General features: G+C 38.8%; 1 protein-coding gene across 2 annotated transcripts in view; it reads left to right on the forward strand.

Moving 5' to 3' along the window:
- Positions 1-27,611, forward strand: part of GRM7 (glutamate metabotropic receptor 7) — a 923,309-nt gene that overhangs the window by 760,168 nt on the left and 135,530 nt on the right. For both annotated transcript variants that reach the window (XM_030938287.1, XM_030938284.1), the window contains exon 8: positions 105-1,040. In XM_030938287.1, the coding sequence (XP_030794147.1) occupies positions 105-1,040 (936 nt within the window). The remainder of the gene's footprint in view (positions 1-104; positions 1,041-27,611) is intronic.

Genomic DNA, 27,611 nt, shown 5'->3' on the forward strand with positions numbered 1-27,611 from the left:
ACAGCTCAAATGTCACTTGCCATGAGTACTGTTTGTTGCTGGTGTTCTTTTTCTACTCTCTGGAAGAATCTGCCTGATTCACCTTCTTACTTCTTACGTTACAGATAGAAGACATGCAGTGGGGTAAAGGAGTCCGAGAGATACCTCCCTCAGTGTGCACACTACCATGTAAGCCTGGACAGAGAAAGAAGACACAGAAAGGAACTCCTTGCTGTTGGACCTGTGAGCCTTGCGATGGTTACCAGTACCAGTTTGATGAGATGACATGCCAGCATTGCCCCTATGACCAGAGGCCCAATGAAAATCGAACCGGATGCCAAGATATTCCCATCATCAAACTGGAGTGGCACTCCCCCTGGGCTGTGATTCCTGTCTTCCTGGCAATGTTGGGGATCATTGCCACCATCTTTGTTATGGCCACTTTCATCCGCTACAATGACACGCCCATTGTCCGGGCATCTGGGCGGGAACTCAGCTATGTTCTTTTGACGGGCATCTTTCTTTGCTACATCATCACTTTCCTGATGATTGCCAAACCTGATGTGGCAGTGTGTTCTTTCCGGCGCGTTTTCTTGGGCTTGGGTATGTGCATCAGTTATGCAGCCCTCTTGACGAAAACAAATCGGATTTATCGTATATTTGAGCAGGGCAAGAAATCAGTAACAGCTCCCAGACTCATAAGCCCAACATCACAACTGGCAATCACTTCCAGTTTAATATCAGTTCAGCTTCTAGGGGTTTTCATTTGGTTTGGTGTTGATCCACCCAACATCATCATAGACTATGATGAACATAAGACAATGAACCCTGAGCAAGCCAGAGGAGTTCTCAAGTGTGACATTACAGATCTCCAAATCATTTGCTCCTTGGGATATAGCATTCTTCTCATGGTCACATGTACTGTGTATGCCATCAAGACTCGGGGTGTACCAGAGAATTTTAATGAAGCCAAGCCCATTGGATTCACTATGTACACGACATGTATAGTATGGCTTGCCTTCATTCCAATTTTTTTTGGCACCGCTCAATCAGCGGAAAAGGTAAGTGAAAATGCACATCATAACATGTTTTTTGAAAATGTGTTGATTTTTGTAAGTACTGAAACCAAATTGATTGTATAAAGTAAGAAGTTCTCTATATGCAGAATGGTATTCCCAAGAGTAGAGAACCAGTTCAAGGTCTAGTAGGCTTCAATGCTCTACGAATCTAAAACTGAGCCACATTCATTCCACTGGAAACCAACCAGATGTAGCCTTTTCAAATATATTAAATTATAGAATTATTAAATGTAATGAGAGATTATCTAGTATAAAATTATCTAATCTATCTAAAATAACCCTTCATACTCATTTATTCCCCACCTTCTCCACTTACCCACATATTTTTCGGGGATAGGAAAAGAGGAGCATAGTACCTTCTCCTCCAGGTGGGAGTGTGTGATGGTCATTATTATCACCAGTGTAAATGCTCTCTCTCTCTTCCTAGTGGCTACCTAGGCTTTACTGTCCATTGCATCTAGTACTCAAGCTTTACAACAGAGTAGAGTTGCCCAGTTGTATATGCACAATATATACCCAGGTGGGTGACTATAGGAAAGATTTGGTTAGCATTTCACCATAGTCTTCCTACAACTAGATGGACATTAATCACATCCAGCAATTCATAGTGAGATCAGAGACGTGACTTTCTAAAAGAGAAAGAGTCAATATTTGGTGCAGAGCTAGTGTCATCAAGCTGTGAAACTTTGAGGCCAACATATTTGCTAGTTCACATGCACCTTCCAGGTAGTTATAAGTCTTGTGAATCTTTGATTTAGACAATTCTATGGCAGATTCCGACATGATTCTTACACATCTGACTTCTATACTAACCCACGTGGCTATAGTTTCATGTAATATCAACCCTAATATATTGATACTGATAAGATATGATGTCTTTCACAGGATGTAGGCAGCTCTGGCATGTTAGTACAACTGTGACCTAGAGTTCCAACTGACATACTTAGCACAAGAGGGCCTAGGGATAGCTTGATTAGATGTTAGGACATCGGGGGTCTAGTCTGCTTCCATGTTACTTTGGACAAATCTCTGAAACATTCAGGGACTTAAGTGGGAAAAACAAGGATTGACTTAGAATGTCTAAAAATTTACAACAACCTGTGTATCCCAGAATTAGATTACTCTAGTTTTTCTTTGTTACCTCTATTCTCCATATAATCATACAAAGGATTAATGGCATCTAGTTTTCCAGCTGAAAATATGTGTTGTACCTAAATTGTGTAATTCAGAGGGGCTATAATTTTGAACTGTGTTTTTTAAAAAGTAAATATTTCATGAAGCCACACAGAATCTAAAATCAAGGAGAGTGAATAGTTCCAGATTATGGTTTTAGTCATAAAGTATTTTAGAGAAAGTTCTTCTAAAATATATGCTCAATAAGCGTAGCATGTTTCAATTTCATAATGTATGTTTACTGTCTGTGAAACCAACTTGAATATCATTTTATTTCTTCTGTGTATTCCTGGGCCAAGGGAATAGTAAAATATGAGTTAGAGTGGTAAAATACAATAGAGAGAAGAAAAAAAAAATCCCCAAATATAGGCTGGTAAGTTGATAACTATTGAACTTTTTATAGGGAATGATGAGTATCATAAAAGCCTATGGAGATAGTAATTATTTTGTCATTAAAACAACTCAATACCTCATGCAACAGGTTAAAGACATAAAACCTTTCCGATAAGTTTATTCTTGAGGAATATAAAAAGGAAAAAAATTATAGTGGTTTTATAGATGAGTCTGATTATAATGCCTGTTTGACAATATATGTCTCTACCATTTCATTTTTCATTTCTAGTCATGATTATGGATCTTTTCAGTAAGGTCGCAGTTATAGTTTATACATTCATTTAAAAACCTGAAATTGAAACAAGGTTTCAGGAATTGAATTCTAGTTGTTCTAGAGAACAATGGGTTGGTAGAATTGGAGTGTGGGGAAATTTAAGCTGTCTTCAAGCAGTGTGCTTTTTATACCAGAGTTTTAGAAGGCACGTATTTTTCTTTGGGTATTCTCAATAGGTTATGAAATTTTACGTGGTTGATTGACACAATTAAAGGCACAGAATTGCCAAATGGGAACAGTAAGTTATTATATGAAAATGCACATCCACTTATAGGCATATGGCTAGAGAAGCATGCACAACCAATGAGAAAATACCAGCGTGTAGACATGAAACTATGGCATTTAAAATGTGGAAAGTGGCACATTATCAAAGAGATCACATCAGAAGGGATTTTTGCCAAGCCAGCAACCTACACAATCACAGCTTTTTCATTTTTCTTTAGATCTAACAGTTTAAGTGTTTTAAATCAAAGAGTTATAACAGGAAAAATAAGATTAGGCAGTGAGTTCAGTAATAACAATTTACTGTTTCAAGAAATTGAACTTATATTGATTATGCTAGGAATATCTGTAAAAACTTCTGTCAAATTTATTAGCACAACATAAAGAGCAAGCAGTGTTCTTTTCCTTATTTTTTTTTTTTTATTTTTGCAAAATATTAACCCCCATGAAGTTTATTTTTGCTTTTGTTAAGGAGGATATGGGAGACTACTGCTATCTTGTTTTATCATTGTTAACCCCATGACTTCCAGAATGAGCATCTTACCACTTGGCCAGGGATGGAAGTGGTGAACTTTAACCACAAAGGAATGATTCCAGCTTCAGGAATTATATTTAGGTGATGTAATGATGCAAGAACACACTAAAACTGGTACATCAATAGCACAGTGGAAGCTGGCTGGCCCAATGTGATGTGATAACATCCCATTATTTTGTTCTGGCACTATCTGTTGAGGACTAGAATATTTTCTATAAAAAGCAAAAGCTTGCCTTGTGTTTGTATTATACAGAGAGTTGCACATCTAGGAAAAGAAGTATGCTTCAGGTAGGGAACATGCAGCCCACCCCGTCAAAATCTGAAAAATTCTATAGATGATATGTTCATCTGGAGCTTTGTAGCCAGTTATTGCCTGAAGAGCTTTCTAGGTAAGTCAACATATCCTTATACACAGGCAGGGAGACATGTTTTGTGCGATGTCACTCTACAAAGGGAAAATGATCTTGATACACAAGGAATGGGATCATAGGTTCTCAAAGGTCTTCCTTTGTGTACAAGTGTGTTTGTTTAGATAGGAGGATGGTAAGAAGAGGAAAAAGAAAAAGATTGAGGCAATTCAAGGGCAGAGAAAATTGCTAAAAAGGAAAGTAGTTTGAAGAAAGAATTGTGTCCTCTAAAATGGCACCCATAGGCCACTTTTCTGTGCATACTATAACAGAACCAGAGTACATTACAAAACTTAAGTAACTTGATTTCCACTGGAGCCTTTGGTCACTAAGTGACCGAACTGGGGCAACTATAGGCAAACTTTGAGCCAATTCAGGGTTCTTACCTCAGTGGTTCTTCAAATTGTGTTCATGTTCATGATCATCCCCTGAGGAATTTAACAAATTATCACATGTCTCCCCAACCCTGTAATCCCCTATTGATTCGACAGGTCTAGAATGGGGCATAGAACTATTCACTTTTCAAGTTTGCTGGAAAAATACCAGTGGACACCAACCATACTTTTTAAAAGCCTTACTACTTTCTTCCCATTTACAGAAGACATCCTGTAAATATTTACTTGATTCTTAACTTCAGAACCTTTGGGAATCAATTAACTCCCATTTCAAGCAAAGCGAAGGTCCAGAAATCAAGGAACCAGGAGATCAGAAAGACACTAATCCACAGTCAAAGACAAAGTCAAAGATTAGAATGTCTAAATGAAGCATCAGTCCCAAGGCTTGGGCCAGAGACCATTAAAAAGTCAGAACCAAGTCCCTGGTCTTGGGACCAGAGATACCAATAGAATAGGTAGACAGTGGTGTTCCCCAGCAGTATTTCTAGTGAGGCTGAGAATATAGACCAAGAACTCTTGATCTTCTGCATGTAACAGATAGCCCCTCAGAATCTGAACACAAAGTAAAATCTGCCCAGAACTAATACAAGGATCAGAAATATTTGGCAGGTAGATAAATGTTTCTCCATCCATACCCGAGGCAGACATCACTAATCAATTATGACACACTTCCCGTGTACTCTAGTATGGTCTTAAAATCTTTTTCTATACAGTTTTAAGATAAGGACTATTAACAAATCAGAACTGGAATTTGAAATCCATTGCTATTTCTGATTTAGTTTCGGATTCTTGATACTTCTTCCCATTCAGCTGTTTGCTGTCATTGTGTGAAAACCAATGATAGTTTTCATAAAGATTAATCTACTTAAAGAATAGTCAGGGAATTGGGGTGTGCTTTAATTCTTGTTGGTTTTGTCTCTGATTACAAACCTTTTTTGTTAAATTGCCAAATGCCATACAGCAAGGAGCAGCCCTGGTTCTCTTAGGAAGCTATATATTAGTTTATGCTTCTGTACTATTTGATTTGCTTAAATTTTTCTCATGGTATTTCAGTAATTAAACTTACAATGCATGTACTGTGCCCCTGGTACTCTGTTAAGGACTGTGATGCAGAGATAAAACAGTGTTCTTTTCCATTAGGAACTCATACACTAATGGTCAATGCAGGTCTTCAAACAAACACTGAATAAGTGTGAGAAATATGACAGTTGTAGCACAAAGAATGAAGGACAGGCACATGGAGAAGGAGCTTCACAGAAAATAAGACAAGTGGACTAAAATTTAGAGGCAGAAAAAGTGGCATAACAATGTAGTAACAAATTATATTACATGTTAAAAAGTGAGGGACAGTGTTTTCAACACATAGCACATAGAGAAGAGACAGATTGCACTTACACGGACTTTGACTCTTATAAAATGTGAGAGTATAATCAGAATTAATGAAACATCATTTTATGTGCAAATTTTGGAATAATGTGAATTCCAAATTAACTTTTGGCAAGAGTCACATCTTTTCCATATAGTGGGTCAAGTTAATTTAAAATATTGTAGCTTGTAAGCTGAAATACCTGTTCTACCTTAAGAGGAATTATTGACTTATGTGTCTGTTGAATTCTGCATGATCTTTCCTCTGATGCAATTCCACCACCCTCTCGTTTTGTAGGGCTGGACTCTATAGCAGAGGCAAAGATATGGTAAAAAGCAGCAAAGCCAAATTGTGAAGGGTTCTGTTTGAATTTTCTCCTTGAAGCTATGAAGAGTCAGCAGAAATTTCTAAATGTGGGAGAAATGTGAGCATAGGGTATTTTGAAATGAGAATTTTAGAAATAGTGCTTGAGGGTGAAAAGCAGCTGGAGGTAAGAAAACTAGTTGAGTATCTATTATAATAATTTGACAAAAGATGGCACTGGTTTGAAGAAAGCTTAAGGGATTGGAAAAGATGGAGCAGATTTGAAAGCTATATTGGACTTTTTAAGCATTAAGAAAATATGAGAGTAGAGTAAGTCTTATCTTTTGTTTTGTGTTATGTTGTTTTGTTATTTCAATAGAAATACAGTTTTCAAAATTTGTTTAATTTAGAAAATAACATTGCCGACTATTTAATTTTTTTTTTTTTTTTTTTGGAGACAGAATCTTACTCTGTTGCCCAGGCTGGATTGCAGTGGCATGATCTCGGCTCACTGCAAGCTCTGCCTCCCAGGTCCGTGCCATTCTCCTGCCTCAGCCTCCAGAGTAGTTGGAACTACAGGCGCCCGTCACCACGCCTGACTAATTTTTTGTATTTTTAGTGGAGACGGGGTTTCATTGTGTTAGCCAGGATGGTCTCGATCTCCTGACCTTATAATATGCCCACCTCAGCCTCCCAAAGTAATCTCTATTGTCAACAACAACTAGCCAGAGAAAGAGAACTCTCATTATCCCACATCCTAGAGACAATCATTGTCCAATCATCTGGTTGTAACTTCCAGCCATATAAACAAACATATTTACACATATACCCAAACTTCTTTTAAAACAAAAATCCATATTTTCTCTTCTAACATGCTTAGTAAGAATCTTTACCTTGCTTTGGCACACAGGAGAGAGAGGTGTCCCAGTACATAGTTTTTGCTGATGCCGTTGGTGCACTCATGCTGTGATAGGAACTCATACTGGTTGCTGAGGTCTTGCTTCTGCTGTTTGGTTTTGTCTGTTCGTGTTTCTATCAGAAGCCTATGAAACTATTTTCTTTCTGTTGCCTGCTGTGACCTTGGTGATAACTGAGTTTCTCTCTAAACAGCTGTCAGAAACAAGCTGTTTGCAAGGCTAGTGTTAGCAGTGGCTTGGGATGGTGCAGTCCTTTTTCTTCCTGCCATAATGAATCAACTAATTTCAGATGCAGTCACCTAGGATAAATGGAGTCCCAACCATCTTAGACCCTTGCTTTAGCTAGAATAGCTACTTCAGCAGGTAAATATCAAGGGCTTGTATAAAACTGAACTGAGCTAAAACAAATAAGCGAATAGCTTACAACATTAAAAGAAAGGCTTTAATCACTGAAAGTTTGAACAGAGAGATACTCAGAAAGAGAAATTCCTTCTAAAAGGGAAGACTCAACAACAGACCTTGAATCTTCCTGCCACCTCCCATGGAGAACTCCCTGGAGCTCACTTCTCCCCCGAGGTTTCTTGCACTTTGAGACCTCAGCCACTAAGAGACACAGCCATAGGGACCCAGGCCTCACCTTTATAAGCAGAACTGGGATAAACTGACACATTTCCGTTCCCTAGCTTTTCTCAAAGCATTAGAGACCATCTTTCATTTTCAGAAAGAATCTTTCTCAAAGCACAGGAAACCATAACAGAGCATGGTGTGCTGATGGACACTCAGGGGACTGCCAAATCCTCGGCTCCATAGACTATAGGTCACAATACTGGCCCAACTGTGAATTCTTTCCAGTCTTATTTGCCCTCTTTTCTTCTGGTCCTAGAAGCTGGTTTATTTGGGCATTTTCTTCTACTCCACCATCCTATACTGCTTTGAGCCTAATCATTGTACATTCTGGATATATCACTTAACTTATTTGGTCTTCACTTCTTTCCTCTTTACCATAGGTGTAATTATTCCTATATCTAGGTTTAAGTAAAATAAAATATTTAAATTGCTTAGCATACAAACTTAAAAGACTGATGATGCAAGATGCTAATGAGGATAAAGAACAACTAGAATGCTCATATACTGCCAGTGGGAATATAAAACATGGTACAAGCGCTTTGGAAAACAGGTTGGCAGATATTTTTAAAAATTAAACATATACCTACCATACTGCTCCAGCCATTCCTCTTATGTATTTTACCCAAGAGAAAGGAAATAGTGTATTCATGTAAAGACTTGTACATGAGGATTTTTTTTTTTTGTAGCTTTATTTCTAATAGCCCCACCCTGAAAACAACACAAGTGTTCCTGAAAAGGTAAATGGATAAACAAATTGGGATGGATTTATCTACAAAATGGAATACTACTCTGCAGTAAAAAGCAATGGACCAGGCTGGGTGCAGTGGCTCACGCCTGTAATTCCAGCACTTTAGGAGGCTGGGGTGGGTGGATCACTTGTGGTCAGGAGTTCAAGAGCAGCCTGGCCAACATGGTGAAACCCTGTCTCTAGCTAAAATACAAAAATTAGCCAGGCATGGTGGTGTGCATCTGTAAACCCAGCTACTTGGGAGGTGGAGGCATGAGAATTGCTTGAACCCAGGGGGCAGAGGTTGCAGTGAGCCAAGATCATACCACTGCACTCCAGCCTGGGCAACAGAGCCAGACTCTGTCTCAAAAAAACCGCAATGGACAATTGATGCATTGAGCAGCATGGATAAATCTTCAAATAATGCTGATTAAAAGACCCCGGACATAAAAGAATATATACTGTATGATTCAATTTATATCAATTTTCAAATATCTAAATTAATCTGTAGTGACAGAAATCAGATGTTGTCTGTGAATAAGCAGGGAAGGGCTGAAGAAGTACAAAGGGGCATGAGAAAATTTGGGGGGTAATATATGTTCACTCTCCTGATTTTGGAGGTGGATTCACAGATATATAAGTCAAAATTGATCAATTTGCATACTTCAACATGAATAGTTTATTATATATTAATTATACCTCCATAAACCCATGACAAATTGCTTTGTACAGAAATCCTTCTCTTTCTCTCCTCTTCCTCTTTTTTTCTTGAAATGTAATCATTAAGTGGCCTTATGCCAACTGGCCTATTTGCACAGTACTGAACCTGGAAATATATTTGTAATGATATTAGAATTGTGCAAATTAGAGTATGTAAAGCTCTTTAAACACTCTCTACCACATGGTAAATGCTCAGAAAAGGATAACTTTATTCTTCTACCCTAGGTTCCCCTTAGCAAAATATGTCTATCTAGGCATTGGCAGGAGGGTCCCCAGAAGGTAAAATAGTCACATATCTGGGGGAACTGTCAGGAGAGACTGTAGTATAAATTAGCAGGACTGTAAGAGCTGACACTGGAGAGACAGGTAGAGGTAAAGCCCTAGAAGATCCTGTGTGCTCTATTAAGGAGCTTGGACTTTGTTCTTTAAACAAGGGAAGAAGTATTTCAATGATTTATAGGATAGTAGTGTGACTTGCCTGGGCTTACGCTTTAGAAAATTACTCATCGCTTCTAAGTAATGCATTGCATGACAGTTAAGATGTGAAATTTTACCCTGGAAAGACAGGCACTGGCTACCAATCATGATTTAAATGGACTTTCCTAATGCTCATATTTTTAGATCCAGGTTAGCACACAACCTGTAGGGTGCGGAAGAATGAGAAGAATCCCTTAGAGCAAAAATTGCATCAGAACTGGCAGTCACCTATAGTACCTTTACGTCCCCCTTTAGAAAGAGGCCAGCGAACCCCTCATACCAACGAATGTTAGATGAGAACTCAGCATATGATTCTTCTCCCATCTCTGCTTCACAGGATGTTTGGTGGAGAGGAAACTTGAACACTGACTTCAATCTATACCCTCCCTCCCCAAGTAAAGCATGAGACATTGGAATGAGACTGCAACACCATAATAATGGATGTATATTATGGGTAATCATAAGAATTGTTGTTGAAAAATATCCGTATACTAGAAATACTGCCCACATACAGCCTTCCTTGTTTTGGTATATTCTCAGTACGTCACTACAACACTAGTTTCTTCTGAGTATAATGGATCTCTGGCTGTTGAACTGTAAGCAGTTCCTAATGAATAAAGCTATCCTCCGATGACTGGCACTTGGGGCATAAGAGTTCAGGGCACATGCCACCTGCTGTCAAGTTATGCACCTTCAGATGGCTCAGCTTGTTACCTATTATAATACATTTGGTTGCTCTCTACCCACCCAGCTCAGGACCACATTTGGCTCTATTGGTCTGACTGGGTTTGGCCATAAAGTTTTTGAGTCATAAAGCATTGAGAAGTGAACAACCTCAAATAAATAGGTATCCAATTGCAGGCTTCAAAGAGGACCCCTGTGGAGTATCCCAACTCAACAAAAGCCACATTTTCCCATCTAAGTCTCATGTACGTGATAGTGTTGGGGAAGATAACAGGTTACAAATAGTCAATAGAGAGATCATAGAGCAAGGTATACTGTGGCAAGGAATGTAAAAGATAAGTTAATGCCACTAAACTAGCACTTCCTTGAAGCTCTCAATGTTTCTATATACCTGCAGGAGGAAACTCACACTCAGTAAGTAATCGGTAGAAATCTATTGGTGGACAAATGAATGACTGAAACAAAAACATGTCATTTTCCTTCTCATATTGCAGGCTCTTCATCCTCACTTTCAACTTAGATGTGATCTCACGTTAGTGATTTATTGCTGGCAAAAGACTTAGATTGCTTCCAAAAAAAGGCTTGATTTATATATAAGGAGTCAGTTGTTCACACTTGGGAGATTCTGGCTAACAGACCCAAAGCCCTAGATCAGATTGTAATGATTGGGTTTTAGCATCAAGGTCAGATATTTAAGTTGGTGAAATCTGCCTTCCAATTCTGTCAATTCCGTTGTGTTTCTCTGGTAACCTTCCCAGTTCCCTGTCAAAGTTACTGGGTTGAGGCATCATGGCCAAATTAAATTGTTGATGAGGTGAAGGCTGCTGCCTGGTGTGACACCAAATGCCGGATGAATGGAGCCCTTGGTTTTAACCCAGCGTTCAGATCATTCTCTTTTATTTTCATGTTCTAGATCTTGAGGTATGGAAGTACCTTGTGCATTATTTTTTTTTTTAAAGAAATTAGGAGTAAAGAACCACATAGATGTTTCTACTGCCATATACTGAGGTTCAACTTAAATGCTGATCTTTTTTTCCCAAATCTTTAGTGAGTGGACAGCATAGGGATAAGTGTTTTTTGTTGTTGTTGTTGTTGTTGTTTTTTGAGACGGAGTCTCCCTCTGTCCCCCAGGCTGGAGTGCAGTGGCCAGATCTCAGCTCACTGCAAGCTCTGCTTCCCGGGTTCATGCCATTCTCCTGCCTCAGCCTCCTGAGTAGCTAGGACTACAGGCGCCCGCCACCTCACCCAGCTAGTTTTTTGTATTTTTTAGTAGAGACGGGGTTTCACCAGGATGGTCTCGATCTCCTGACCTCATGATCCGCCCGTCTCAGCCTTCCAAAGTGCTGGGATTACAGGCTTGAGCCACTGCACCCGGCTGGGATAAGTGTTTTATAAGGCCTTGGAACCTTTGTATTAGTTTCTAAATTGGGACATTACCCAGTTACAGTGTACTAAGAATGGGTCAGAATCTTAAGATGCTTCATTGTTGACAATATGGCAACAGTAAATAAACAGTAGAGGCAAGTTAATGGCACAGTCCTTGGACTGAAATCTCTAGAAATGGCCAGGTAAGAGGAGACGTCCCATATTATTCCAGGGTTGAGAGCTGTGTGGATGATTGGTAAGCAAGCTTATTGAATTTTAGATCCTAATAAAGGGGTTTGGGAAATGAAAGGAATCATCATTTGATTTTCTCATAGAAATCCAGCTTCCCACTGCAGTTGTTAGGAAAAGAAAATGTAAGGAAATGATTTCTTAATGGTGACACTGACAATCAGTCTAGCTGATGCAGAAGCACTGGTGTCTATAACAGGTCCTCTGATGCCTAAAATTGAAAATTGTCTCTCTGATGTGCCTGTGTGCTCCCATTCAGCTTTATGTTTCAATTGATTGCTTGACTTATAACCAACGGTGGTTTTTTGATCCAAGGCCTTCCTTCATACAGGTCTAAAAAAAAACCCTGACTAGTAGATGTTCTGAAACAGCAACTAAGAAAGGTTTTTGTTCCCTGTAGTGATACTATCTTTAGTCCTTCAGTGGCTACCACCCCTGAGCTAGATATTCTAGGAGATTGAGTTTTAAAATAAGTTCCTTTTCATTCAGAATGTCTGCCTGTTATTTAACAATCAATTTTAAAGCACCTGTAACATGACCTGCAACCCTAACCAGTGAGGATCACATCACTTGCTTTTTAGAAAACCTTCCAGCGGTTTCTTATTGTTACTATTATTATCATTGCCTCCCTGCCACCATTACAATTAGGACAGTATTCGGACTCTTTCTTGGAGCCCAGGCGGTTTAGCTCAAGATCACAAAATACAGCCCATGGGCCTGTCCAATGAGCAACTTGTTTGTATAAATAAGGTTTATTGGAATACAGCCGCATCCATTCATCTACGTACTGCCTATGGTTGCTTTTATTGCTACAGAGACAGAGTTGAATAGCTGTGACAGAGATTATATGACCTGCAAAGCTAAAAATATTTATAAACCAGAATTTTACCAGAAAAGCTTACCAGACCTGCCTTAGATAATCTATTGCCTTCTTAGCTTTCTGACCTTCATTTCCAATTTCTTCTCATCCTTGCTGACTTCTCTTCAGTCTTGCTGGTAGTATTTCTGCTCTTGAAAACCCCAGGGCCATTTCCTTTCCAGGACCTTGGTTCAGGATGTGCCTTCTTTATAGGAGGCTGTCACACAGACCTTCTCATGCTGTGTTCTTCTCAAAGAACTTAAAGCTCGGCCTGCAGACACATATCATGGCTTCCTTAACTCTCCTCCACCCCAGCTAAAGTGAGCTCCACCTCAGTCATATTCTGTTTCTTCCTATTCATCAGTAACTTATGTCACTTATTGGTTTGTTCATGTGTACCTGTAACTCCTCAGTAAAATGAAAGTACCTTAAATGCAAGGCCTTGGTCTGTCTCCAGTTCTACTTTGTATCCCTAGAGTGCTGAGCAGTGACTGGTACATAGTAAGTGCTCAATAAAGCCCTGTGGATTGGATGGAAGAATGAATGAATGAATCTGTTGTGGAGTATGATACAGTTTCTACCCTCAATAAACTGTTTAGAGAGAGCCATGTACATTAATGTCTGAGAAAATAAGGAAGTAGGTTTATAGCAAGAACAGCCTGTGTGAGATCAATCTTGCTAAGGGAGTATGTCATGAAGATTGTGTAGACAAAGCTAATGGTCAAGGATGACCAAGCACTGTTAAACATAAAAAAGACTTTCTAAAATTAAGGAATTGATTTTGAAGTTATTTATTGAAATTGATTACCAATGAATATATTAAAATGTCCAATCTCATATATAATTTTTAGTCTTCAGAACAGTAAAGATGAAAACATACAGTAATACACAGTGATGGTGAGGATGTGGGAAAAATGAATATTCTTATCTATTACAAATCAGTGTCCAAACTGATCAAATCTTTTAAGGAGGGTAGTTTTATGCTATATATCAAAAGCTTTTAGAGTATGAATAACTTTTGACCCAGTAGTTCCATTTCTAGGATTTTTAGAAAGGGGAGAAATTAGAAACTTCCTCAAAGATAGAAGTACCAGAATGTTCACCAGAATGTAAGTGGCTAACAAAAGGGAAGTGACAGTGCATTATAGAACTTCTACAAAATATACTACTTAGAATTGTTAAAAATGATGGTGCAAATCAGAGTCCAGAACACCAATTGTTGAACATTCTCTGTGTATCAATCACTAGTCTGAACATTTCATATAGATTACCTCTTTGAAACTCCAAACTTTAAATAGGGACTGATATCATCCCCATTTACAGAGTAGAAAATAGAGGCTTACAAAAGCCTCGAAGGTCTTTTTTCTAAGGTCCCAGAGCCAGAAAGAGACAAAGAAAGTTGCTTATCAGGACCTGACTCACATAATGCTCTGGGATACGGACATAAAAATGATCAATTATTTTACCCTGGACAAATTACTTGATCTTTCTGGGTTTCAGTTTCCTTGTTTATAAAACGAGAATAACAACAGTATTTGTCTCACAAGGTTTTCATGAGGATTGAATGAGTTAATTCATTCTGTATGTATCTATATTAAAATATGCATATACATATGTGTGGGTAGCTATATCTAGTCACTGTTGTGCATGCAGAGGAGGCATGAGCAAGTAAAAGAGATAAATTCCCAAGTCTGCATTCTAGTGGATAGAGACAGACTTTAAATGAATAAATGAAATATAAAGAGAAAATCAGACTGTGGCAAATATTTAAAAAACAGTAGATAGGAGAAGAAATACCAGGATGGGGCACACAGTCTGCTGTTAGGAATAGGGACTCAGAGCAGGGCTTACTGAGAAGACGACCTTTGCACAAAGATGCAAAGAAGCAAACACTGAGGAGATCTAAGAGCATTCCAGGTAGAAAGACCAGCAAGTGCTGAGGCAGAAGCATGTCCAGGCTATTTGAGAAATGACTAGAAGAGTAGTGTGAGCTAGGATAGGCATCGTAGGAGATGAACCTGGAGGACAAGGTGGCAGGGCGACTTGTGTATATGCCATTTGTCCACTGCTGGAAAAAAGCTAGTTTGTGTTGGAAAACATGGGGAAACTGAATTCTAGCACCAATCCTACCCTTGCACTCAGCCTAGGAACAGTTTAAACCTGAGAAGACCTGAGTGGACTGGTAACCTTTTCCACGGATAAGAGAATGGGGCTTCCACACATAATTACACAATAATGTAACAATATTTAGTAAGAGCACTTCCATGCATGGAAGTGTTCTTGCTAGATAAAGTATCTTTTCAAATGTATCCTTCTATGCAGCTCTGACTCGACAATAACACTTTTGCATTTAAAATACTATTTTGATGAGATCATTGCTTCTGGCAATTGCCTCACCAAATTTCTCCTTTTGGTATCATTAAATTACGATTTTATCAGGTAGCAGATGGTGAAAGGATGGCCCCATATTCATAGCCTTATATTCCAGTGATTTTGTGGTTATATCCAGTTTGCTGAGTTTTGGCACTTTCCAATTACAAACATTTATTCATGCATCCCACTAATGTCTACAAAAAGCCACCATGTGCCACGTATGTGTTTAGGTGCCAGGGATGGAAAAGGGAACAAGACAAATTCATTGCCCTCATGAAAATCATATTCTATGGAAAAGTGAGACAATGTGAAAACAAACAAATAGAAAATGATAGAAAGACAGGAAAAGTAGAAGAAGATGGGGGGATAGATCTTACTGAGACTCCTATATGAGATGTGAATGGTCAGGAGGGCTTCTTGGAGGAGGTGCTCTTGAAGCATAAACCTGCATGAAATGAAATAGCAAAAGGAAAAGCAAGGGAAAAGGTGCTCAGAGGAGAGTGTGAGTGGCTTGAGAAACAGAAGCTGGAGTGTAAAGGATGGAAGTAGAAAATGGAATGAGGTGAGGGCAGCCAGTGGCTATTTATGTAGGGCTTAGGAATTTATTCTGAGCAAGACGGGAAAAAAATGGGAAGCTTTAGAAACTGATTTATGTTTTAGAATGACCACTTGGACTGTTGGTAAGAAGCAAACTGTGGAGGAGCAAGAGTAGGGTCAGGGAGGCCAGATGGAAGTTTCCCAAGCACCTGCACATTTGATAGAGCTTCCAAAATTACACCCTTGACACAATCCACAGAAGGGGAAGCAAACCACTGAAAGTGATTTACTCACAATATAAGCATCATACTTTCCTAGCTTTGGGGAACTCATTTTATCAACTCAATTATGTAGGCAAGTTCTACAACTTCCAGGAAGTGAGCAAATCTTACAGGCAGTGTCCCAAGGCTACTGACCCCAATTCTTTCTTCCTTTCTTCTGAAGTGATGTGACTATTCCAAGTCTCATTCACCTGTCCAGTGGCCATCTGAGATAGTTCCCAGACAGCAAATTAGCCCCCTAGGCTTTGTTTAAAAAAAATCCCTCATTGATTCAGCAAATTTTATTCAGCACCTTGTTGTGTCCAGGTGCCATGAATCATAACCACAATGTAGGTCCATGCAGGTTGTATTTTGCATCCTGTGTAATGCCAGGGACTGCTGTTCACATAGGTTATGATGAGAATGCCACCCCATGGAGTTGTACAATGTGTTGCCTGCATAACTGCACCCTGTAGCCCTGCCAGTGTGCTAGGCACTGGGGATAGGAACAAGCAAGACATAATGTTTTTGGTTCACCATGTTCCCAGGTTAGAGTGATTGCCCTTTTACTTGGCATCCTAATGAGTTCATTTGTTTTTCATCATCCTCTATGTAAATACAAACATGGGGTTACTGACAGCAGGGTGCATTTCCAAAAATGCAAAACTTCCAAACCTGTCTTCCCGACAGGCCTCAGCAGTATTCATTCTGGAAACCCATCAGAAGCATTTCAGATCAAAGCAGGTTACAGAGGTGAGCCGCAGCCAGGGATGATTTGAGATTCCAGACACATCCTGGCCACCATCTGGGCCTCTGCAAAAGCATCTGCAGGCTCTTCTCAAAGCTCAGGGCCCCCACACAGAGCGCAAGAAGAGATATATGGTCTAGGAGAAACCAGCAGATGGTGAGTTACCCAACTTCTTATGAGGTTAAAAGTGTCAACCCATCATTGTGGAAGGGTGGGTAAAAGTGCCTTCTATTCCTCAGTCTTCCTTTCTCTCTCTCTCTCTCTCTCTCTGTGTGTGTGTGTACATGTGTATTTCTGATACAATCCTCATTTTCTTATCCTGTGTCCTCTTGTGCCCTCTATTGCAAAGAAATGTTCTATTCAGTCAATTGTTGATTGATGCATTCATTCAATATGTACTTACAAATATCAACTTTGTGCCTGGCACTATCTAGGCCATGGGGACAGTGAACAACATTGACAAAGTTAGTGCTTCATGAAATCTACATAGTAATTAGATAAAGTTACACATCATTTTGGATAATGATATGTGCTCTGAAGAGACAAAGACAGGTGCATGGGAATAGAGAATGACTGGAGAGAACAGGGCTACTTCTGATTGGTAGTCATGAAATGCTTCAGTGAGGAGGTAATACATGAGCTGAAGTAGTAATGAGAAGAACCTAGAAGCAAACATAATTGGTTAAACTCCTTTACATGGGTCTGCTAGATACTTTCCTCTTTCTTCTTTTTGTCAAATCCTTGTTGAATGTGTACATTATGGGATAAAGTAGACGATTCAAACATGAGTATGTAATATATCAGTTGCTTGAATGCTGTGATATGATGGGAGGGAGAGTGAGAGAGTGGTTAAATTAATCAAATATGAGTATATAATATATCAATTGCTTAAATGCTGTGATGTGGTGGGAGGGAGAGTAAGAGGGTGGTCAGGGACACCATCTTGGAGGTGTGAGTATTCTTGAATAGAGAAGAAAGCAAGAGAGGGAGTCATGAATATAACTGGAGGTGGGAGTAGGGAAGAGTGCCCAGGCCAGAGATGAGCAAATGCAAGGGCAGGTAGGCACCAAGGCAGGGGTAAGACTGGCAAGAGGAGCAGTAAGGAAGCTCCTGTGTCTGCAGTGAACAGGCAGGAAAGAGTCCAGGAGGGGGCAGGATCCTGATCCCTTGACATTGTATAGGCCATGAGGGGAAATTTCAGTTTTATTTTGCATTGTGTGGGAAGTCATTGGATGATTTGGAGCATGATCTGACTAAACATTTTAAAGGGACCACTCTGTCTTGGAGAAGAACAGACTCTAGGGGTGAAAGTGGAAGCAGGAATATAAGCCAGGGCACTGTTCACTGTTACAGTAATCAAGGCAAAAGATCATGGTAGCCTGGGCTGGAGGAATGAGTTAGAGGTGTTCAAAAACAGTTTGATTAGGGAGATGTGAAGATGAGCTAGACTTAATCTGGTGATTGATGCTATATGAGTTATAAACAAAAGGGACAAATCCAAATGACTCCACAGGTGTTGTGTGTACAGCTGTGGCAACAGTAGAGTTATTTCTGAAAAGGCAAGACTAGATGAGAGGGCAGGTTTGGCAGGAAAAAGGCAACTTTGGACGTGGTAACAAAGAGATGCTTATGAATGGCGGTAAAGATGTCAGCTAGGAGTTGAATACACAATTCTAGAATTCAGGAGAGATGCTGGGAATTATCAGACTGCAAATGATACAGGAAACCTGGAGACTAGATGAGATCATGTGGGCATAATTGTAGATAGAAAAGTAAGAATGATGCCCAAGATACTCCAATATTTAAACTAGAGAAGAAGAGGAAGTAGCAAAGGAGCTGAAAAAGAACATCGCAATAGAGAGGAGGGCAAATGAGAGGGAACAGTTACCCAAAAAGTGATTGAGGAAAGGGTGAGGAGAAAGAGGGAATGAACCATTGTTTTTCAAATGCTGCTTAGAAGTACTAGAGCATCACACTGAGCTTATTACTGCAAAATTCAAGAGTGATTTGATGGACTGGTATTGGTGAAAGCCTGGCTAGACTGATGCTAGGGAGAATGGGAGGAGAGAGAGCTTCTGTGAGCATAATAAAGGCTTTCAAGGGGTTTCACTGTCATGATTTCGTAAAGCACATGCACAGCTGTGAGGACCCGGGTAGTAGGTGGAGAGGGTTATAGGATCAAGAGAGGGTGTCTTTAAGTGTTTGTCTGGTGAAGACAGTAATTTTGCAAGAAAAGGAAACTTTAAAGTTCAGAAGAGTGAGGAGATCATTATTACAGTGATGTGCTTGTTGTTTGTTTGCTTGGTGGTTTTGTGACATTTTCTGTATTAGGCCATTCTTGCGCTGCTGTAAAGAAATACCTGAGACTGGGTAATTTATAAAGAAAAGAGGTTTAATTGGCTCATGGTTCTGCAGGCTTTCCAGGAAGCATGGCAACATCTGCTTCTGGGGAGGTCTCAGGAAGTTTTCAATCATGGTGGAAGACGAAGGGGATGTATGCATCTCACATGGCAGGAGGAGGAACAAAAAAGAGAGTTTGGGGAGGTGCCATGCACTTTTAAATGACCAGATCTTGTGAGAACCCACTCACTATTGCAAAGACAGCACCAAGCCATGAGGGATCTGCCTCAGTGACCCAAACACCTCTCACCAGGCTCCATCTCCCACACTGGGGATTATACTTCAACATGAGATTTGGGAGGAGACAAATATCCAAACTATATCCCCTTTTAAAAATGTGAAAGCCATTCTTAGCTTGTAGACCACACAAAAACAGACTATAAATTGCCCATGGACCATAGTTTGCTGACCCCTGCAGTCCAGCAGACTGTTCCATGATCTTCCATTACCAGACTCGAATATACTGGATTTAGCATATCAATCCTGGGGTCATTGTGCACATGAAGGATATAGGGTTTCTATCTATTAGACAGTGCATATAAAAAGGCTTCTGATCCAGGGTACCTTTGTTTCTTGGTGTGGCTCATTTTTGGTTTGTTTCCGTGAGGATGAGATCTTAAAGTATGTTTTTTGCTAGGACCATGGATGACATCAGAAGTCAGAATTACAAGTTTCAACAAATAGATCCTATAGTGCTGACAGATACCAAGAATGCAAGAAGGCTCATCTAGGAAATAGCATAGACCTGGGTTGACCAAGACACATCATAAATGAGGAATATGGGAAGTTGGTGATGGACAACAGATCTCTTATTACATTTGAGGCAGTTTTCTCTCCTCATCCCATTTTCTACTTCTCTAAGCAGAGAATGAGGGAAAGCTTCGTTCTCTGGAAGACTAAAGGAACAAATTCCTTGACCCTAGGATACAGGTGTTTGTTTCCCGGCAATCAGCAAAATTTGCATGCAAATTAGAAGCATCTCTGGATCTTAGGACTCTCTTCTTCAGTCATCATAATCTGACATATTGCAGATAAGGAACCTACGTAGAGCTGCACAGGTGTGATGCAGTAAGAGATAAATCCCCACATCCCAGTGGCGGGTAACAAAGTAAAGTTTCATGAAAGTTGGCAGCTCTTCTCTATCCTCTAGCTGTGCTATTTGGACACATGTCCTTTGAGGTTGCAGGAGCAGGGGAACAGTGGGAGAATACCTGGGGGAGGTTGAGGAGCACATGGATATCTGATGAGCACTATCTTTGCCACAGTGAACGCTGACACCAAAAACCTGTCCTTTGATAACACAGGCAGACTCAGCTTTCATATCTAACCCATTTATCCAGCGTTCTCCCCAGCAAAGATACGATGACTCTGAACCCTATAATAGAGCAAAGAAACTTTCTTTAAAATATTTTTATCAGTTATCATGAAAGGAATATCTTGCTTGTGAGGGTTGATTGCAAGGATCTTGAAGTTGTCCTTTATAAGAAAATAAAGTAGGACTTCATAATCCTTGGAACAATTATAAAATTATTTTTTAAAAAATTTCCATCTTTGCTTAAGCTTTTGAAAATCCTATTGGCAATTCTGTGTTTAATGAGGTACACTTCAAAGTGGGCTGGGTACAGATACTTCTTGACAGCACAGAAGGGCTTATCCATGATGAAAAAATAAGTGTTTGCGTCAATAGTGAAATAATCAATAATTGACTTTGGTGGATTAAAAATGGACCATTGATGACTTGAGACATGAATTTCTTTCCAGAAGGACTACAAGCTTGAATATAATGATATAAAGATATCTTGATATCTATAGTCAATGAGACCAAAGGGCAAGGATGCAGGGACTTAAATCCTTTTCTTAAATCTCCATAAATTCCTCTTGAAAGATCATTTCTACTCAGATATTTCAACTGGGAGGGACTGTAGAAATGATGTAGTTAAGCCCTTTTATTATACAGATCTGAGAACAGAGACTCCTATCTCAGTGACCTTCCTAGGAGCCTATCATCAGTGGCAGCAACTGATTTCATTTAATGGGCTATATGCAAATTATGTTTCCCATAATGCACTGAGAGTACCTTGATGTCTTTACATATTGACGTTTCCATTATTTTTAGTTCTTGATTTTTTATTGTAAAATTAATGTTTGCCATACCAAATTCAACACTGTGCATTTTAATATCTTTTTATTAGTCTGTTTCTTTTCATAAAACTGAAATACATTTACTTCACCCTGGCTATTGTAGGTCCCCAAAGAGGTTCAGATCACTTGAGGATATATTGTGGAAATATTTTTAAGCTTTAGTCCCTGTATCCCGAGTGATGAAAAATCGTAGTCCTCAAAACATTTGTATCCAGTTTTCACATTAACACCTGGGGTGTGGGTTTCAGAAGTAGGTGTTTGTCTCTGGTCTTATATCCAGAGGTTGTTGTCTCTGGTCTTATATCCAGAGCTTGACATAGGGACATCTGTGCCTACTTTAGCATCCAAAGAAAGATGTCTACTCTATAGCTAGTAAAACATTGCAGAAAGAGGCAATGTTTATATGACTGATAAAGTATTTTACAGCTTTATTATGGAGGGGGGATTGTTAGAAGGACAGATAAGATTAACTGACAAAGAATCTTATACTCTTGAAAATCAGGTGGCTTAATGACAACCTGAAATCATGAAGCCCTAAGAAAGGCTGTCAATTACCTGCTGTTGATTCAGGAGCACAAAATGGAATGCTTGGTTTTCGGACTCAGATGTACATGGTCGTGGGAGGGTGGGGTCACTAGTGAGGACATAGGCTATTGAGGCCTTTTGAAAGTTCCTCTTTTTTGAGTGATACAGTGGTTTATTTCATTAGCTATCTTATCGCCTTAGGAGCAATTCAACCAAACAGGTCATTTAGCATCATTCTGCAAAATATCTTAGAGACTGAAGTTTTTACTGAAGCTACTAAACTGCCCAAAGATGTTGCCATCATAGACACAATTGCTATCTGCAGAATAGGAATCCATTTTCATAGCTAAATTGTTCAGAAGGCACACAGAGGCACCATGATTTTTATGCTTCTTATTGTTTTTTTTTTTTTTTTTTTTTGTTATTGTTGTTTTCAGTGGATACTTAAAAATCAATTTATTTTTATTCTGGTATGTACCAGGGGTATAGTGTTTGTTAGGATGAAAAAGCAGTTTTAATTTAGTGGGAAATGGATTTTCTTTATCACAGAGAAATGTTGAATAAATGAGAGACACACCAAATAAAATTCTCATTCTAGATCCCAGGGGTTGAGGTGGTGAGATGGGGCTGGCAGAGGGACAAGTTTAGAATTTGATAATTCTATTTGGATTTCTCCTTAGAGCTCTTAGTTGTCAATAAAAACTCTTGGTAAGCAACACAAATGACCTAGTTATGCCTGTCCTGTTGAACGGGGTATTTAGAAGCAACAGAGTATAGTGAAATAGAGTTAAAGAGCCAGGCCTGCGTCCTGTGTGCCCTCTGGTGTTCCTCTCCTCTCTGGGCATCAGTTTCCCCATCATAAAATGTATTTTTAACAGTTCTTCCTTAATGTATGATTTTAAGTTACCTATTAAAATGCCTTATAATTTGCCCATATCATCTTAACCAAAGTTTATTATAATTGAGAGTATAGCATCTCTGGGGAAATTTATGTTTAACTGAATCTATGGATAGGCACATTCATTTCAAAAGCCACATCTGTGATTTCTTTTGTACGGTTATTTTATTGCTATTTTGTATGCAGTTCTCTTGCTAAAGTTATTTTAGGGGTGGGAGGTGTGAGAGAGAGAAAGACAGACGAAAATAAAACAGATAGCCAATGTCTACCAATGCAACTTTATTCATATTCCTCATTGCCACTCTCTGTGATACAGCCACACAGGCTTCAATCCCTAACACTTGCCGTGATTTGCCCTGCCATGGAGTCTTTGCACATGTTAAAACTCACAGATTCCCATCACATTACTCTTGTTGCGGCTATCTCAAAATATCATTTATGTTCATCATTATAATTGCATTATAATTGCATTATAAATGCTGGTTATTAAACCAGCTGCCTTGATCTTGTTACTTAAGGCATTAATAGAGAAGCATGTATACATAACAGTGTCAAAATTCTTAAAGCATTTTGATTACTGTCATTCAACATGTTTGACTTCTGACTTCCTTTGTAATGCTCTTCATTTTGTCTTATGCATCTAAAGGCATTCTAAGAAGGGGTGCACAGGTTTCACCACATTTCCAAAGAGGTCTTTGGCACCACAAACCTTAAGAACCTCTACATTCGACCATAAGTGAGAGAGACAGGGGTTCTATCTGGCTGTGTTAATCAAGGTTCTTGGTAAACTTCGGGTAGTAAATAAGTACATGTTGAATGAATAAATGAAAAAAACCTCCACAAGATTGGAATACATAACCCTTAAATCAGAGCTCTAGTTACTCGACATAACCATCTGAGGCTCAATGCTTAGAAGAAAAGATGCACCAAATCTTGTATCTATTTAAAATGTTTTGGGCTGCAAAGATCAAAAACCTGGCTCTAGGCGGCTTGAATACCAAGGAGATGTGTGTGTTCTCATGTATAGGAAGTCAGGATTCAGGTTCTTTGTGGTCAGTGTCTCCAGGAGTCTTCAAGAATTCATGCTCAAAATATGCTACTGGAGCAACTGGGGCCATGTACCTCTTTGTTTCTGTCTCACAGGAAAGAGAGACCCTAACTCTCAAGCATGAGGAAATAAATTTTTCCTGTCAGTTTCCTTGAGACGAATTGGAAGAAGTGTCTCCTTGACCAATAGTAGTTGCCAGGGTGATGCCATGTGTTCATTGGATAGGACTAATCAGTGTCCATCTCTGCAGCCAAAGAGAGGAAGAATAACGAACAATAAGCCATGCTGAAAAGAAGGAAGGGAGAAATGTTGCGAAGAAAACCAGCAGAGTGAATGGCACACAACTTGTCAGGAAAATTCATCAGGGAACACATATTAGCAGGGAAAAAAAAAAGTCATTCTGTTTGTTAAACAAACACTTATCTTTGGAAAACAGGATAAGGGGAGAGCATGTAAATAAATAAAGGGATAATGCCTATGAGCAGCCCTGGCTTTGATGCCCTTGGAATGGAATTGTACATGGAAGAGGCAGGGAAAGTACAGGCATCCCATTCTTCTGAAGAAAGCTTCTCCCTCCCTCCCCTAATCAGGTGACACTTTGTGAATCAGGTTCTACACCCTGTGAAATAAAGGATGTAGAATGAGCGCCAAAATTTAACACAGCTCTTTTCTGTTTTCTCGTGTTTTATTCTTCATATTAATTTAGTATCCATCTCTCCAATTATCATCTACAGAGATGAAAAAACTGAAAGTCAGAATGCTTCTCTCTGTAATTACTTACAGATGCATATGCCTACCACCAAAAGGAGAGATACCATCTCACGAGGAAACAATCCACATCTCCTCTCTGCTCTCCCCTGCGCCCAGGCTTTCAGCATCAGGGACTACTCGGGCATAATTAGCCTTCCATTGATTTCCAGAAAATGTAGTTCTCAGAATAGAAATCTTTATGAAGATGTGATTGTAGGTAATTTGCCTGTTACTGTTTCATAATAAAGAAAGTTATTTCAGAAGAAATTACTTTTTTAGAAGTTAGAATTCTCTAAGGTAGGCTGTCAATGAGGAATTCTTTGAAGCCTGCAAGTTTTGTGCTTTGATGTGTCTTGCATAAAAGCAGGAGATTCTGCCATCACTACCACCGATTCATAATTATTTTGGCCATTTGTACTATTTCCAGAGACTTTCTGGCATGTGGGGTATGCGTTTGGTAAGTTAAGCTTTTAAAAGTTGTGGGTTATTCTGGTTGGCAAAGCATCTACTGACAGAATGAGTGATATTTTATAAACTCATTTTATTAGGAGAAATGGTAAAGAAAATCGCAGGCTTCTGATTTCCTACAAATATGTAATGTAGACTGTACTTACTTAAAAAATAAATTCTGCCCAGTTAGAGCCACCACCATTGAATATTGCATTAATGCCCAGATACATGCCCTTTGATCAAACTTGCCTATTTTCAGTTGATACAGTGAACTTAGATTTCTTTCCCAAAGAGCTAGGCACACATGGTGAAGTATAAACCTTTACTCATTTAATGAAGAGAAAAAAAATCAGTCTGTCAAATAAACACTCAAGTCCACATGCCTGAGGCTGTCTTTTGTAACCTAAGGGGAGGAAGGTTATCACTAGTTGGTACAGTATGTCACTTATTGAAAGTTGTTGTTGCTGTTGTCTTAGTACCCCCAGACCTCAAATTTCTACTGTTTTATGACATAAGTCACAGAGATCAGGACCCTTGATAGGCCATAAATAGCACTGAGGATTTCCAAGGGTTATTGTTCTAGGTTTTGTTACACCCCACAGAAAAATTGTACAAGCGAGTTAAATTTCCAGAACAGCAGCTCACAGAGTTGGTAACTTATATTTATCTCTATAACACTATCACCTTTGAATACACTGTATGACTTATGTGCTTATTTTTTCCACCATTTTTCTCCTAACATCTGGAATGTTAGGATTTTTGTTTGTTTTCCTCCTACTGTTGTATTTGTCATAGGTTTCAATCATATGGGGAGGTGGGATTCAAGTTAATTTGACAATTTGAAAGGAAACTTTGGAGGTAATTTTTTAAAATGTTAATACATGTTTAAGATTTTATTATATAACTAATTTTTAATGAGAACACAAGGAAGATGTTACAGCCAATTCAAAGGAGAAATAAGAGCAGCACACATTTACGTGGAATAAAGAATGCTGAAACAAATGTGTAAATAGTCACAAAATTGGCTTTTGCCTTGGGATAGGGGACAGAGAAGTCAATTGGACTTTCTAAATATACTAGGCAGAATTCATCTGTTTGTCTATAGACAAGACTTATTTTTTATTACTGTAAATTAGTTATAAGTTACAGAGTCATAAAACTGTTCAAAGGTAATGAAAGAGAACAGATAACTTAAAAGGGTTTGTTCTTAAAAAAAAAGAAAAAAAGCATAACTTTCCATTGGAGATACTAATCATTAGTTTGCTTATTACAGTCTTCCTCCTTTTGACCAAAAATAATCTCAAAAATGTTATTTGTGATCATAAGACTGGTCTTAGGCCTAGCCTGATCATTTAAGTAGGTGAAACAAGCACTCATTTACTACAGAGGATAGCTTAGGTTTGTTTTGCTGGAAGTTTTCATGAGGATTCTCAGATTAGATTTTTAAGGGCTCTGTCATTTGCTATTCAAAGGCCAGGAGGCCAAGCCCAAGAAATTTTACCAGGTTTCTCCTGCATTATCTATGAATTGGGGCAAATTTTTCCCTTCTCAAGTTTCCCAAATTACCTCAACACTCTTGACCTGCTAGGAAATGACATTCCATGCCCACAATGATGAGATCCTGTAAAGCCAGGTATCTGGTCAGTTTTCTTGCAAAGGCTTCCTAAAAGGCCATCTTACTTTCTTACATGTGGCTTAGTATACCTGATTAACAGAGAACTTCATCCTAAAATATGATATACCAGGCAAGGCTTTGGAAGCATACCCATATTTCCTGTTATGTTCTGGTAGAAAAGGAAGACAGATACATTGAAACCATGCAAATACATATACTGTCATGTAAAGTAAGGGAATTCAATAAGAGTTTCTGAATTGAAGGTAGGAGAGTCCATGAAAAAGAAATCAGATGTCCTTTGCAAATGTCTCATTTCAGTTTACAAAAACAGAGCCTACCAAATTGTTATGAATTATCAAAAGCTTAAGAAGATATAAAAGTGCTTCCTTATCTAATCAAAATATAGGATATTAGGCTAATATCAACAAATATTCCAAACAAATAATGCAATATAATGTCTTTGATTAGTTAATTCAGTCCTAGGTCGTTAATTCTTGCTCCACTGGAGTTTTGGGTAGCAATATCATGGAGCAGAGTTTTTGATTAAAAAGAAATCTGAAAATTTTTCTGTCATCTGAAAAATTGCCCAGATGATACCTTCTGATTCAATCCTTTTCCTCAGGGCCATAAGAGGGTTTATACCTGATTGCAGGGCTTTCAGGGAAGAGTCACAGAAAAACAAAAGCTATCGGTAGATGACAGAGACTCAAAAGGCTGTGGTTATTTTATTATTGGCAATTTGCAAATGTGAAAGACCTAATGAGAGTTCATGTCAAGAATAATCCAGCTGACAAGGAATCTGGTTGTTTCTGTGGCATGCAAAACAAGATAATAAAGACAATCAAAAATGTTTTTGATAAAATGTCTCTAAGAATAATGATTAAGGCTATTTTCAAAGAAGAGAGGGAATGCTGTATATGATTTATACAAATAATGAACATAATTTTCACAGCAGAAAAAAATATTGATACATAGCACGTAATAATCCTGAGGCATAATATACCTAGCATACTAAGACTATAGCAAGAATATCAAGTAAAGAGATTACGTAAGACTGCAGTAGATTCTAGATAATTGCAGTTTTATAAAACTCCATGGGTAACGTTGATGTGCA

Source organism: Rhinopithecus roxellana, chromosome 1 (assembly GCF_007565055.1).
Source record: "Rhinopithecus roxellana isolate Shanxi Qingling chromosome 1, ASM756505v1, whole genome shotgun sequence".
Classification (NCBI taxonomy): domain Eukaryota; kingdom Metazoa; phylum Chordata; class Mammalia; order Primates; family Cercopithecidae; genus Rhinopithecus; species Rhinopithecus roxellana.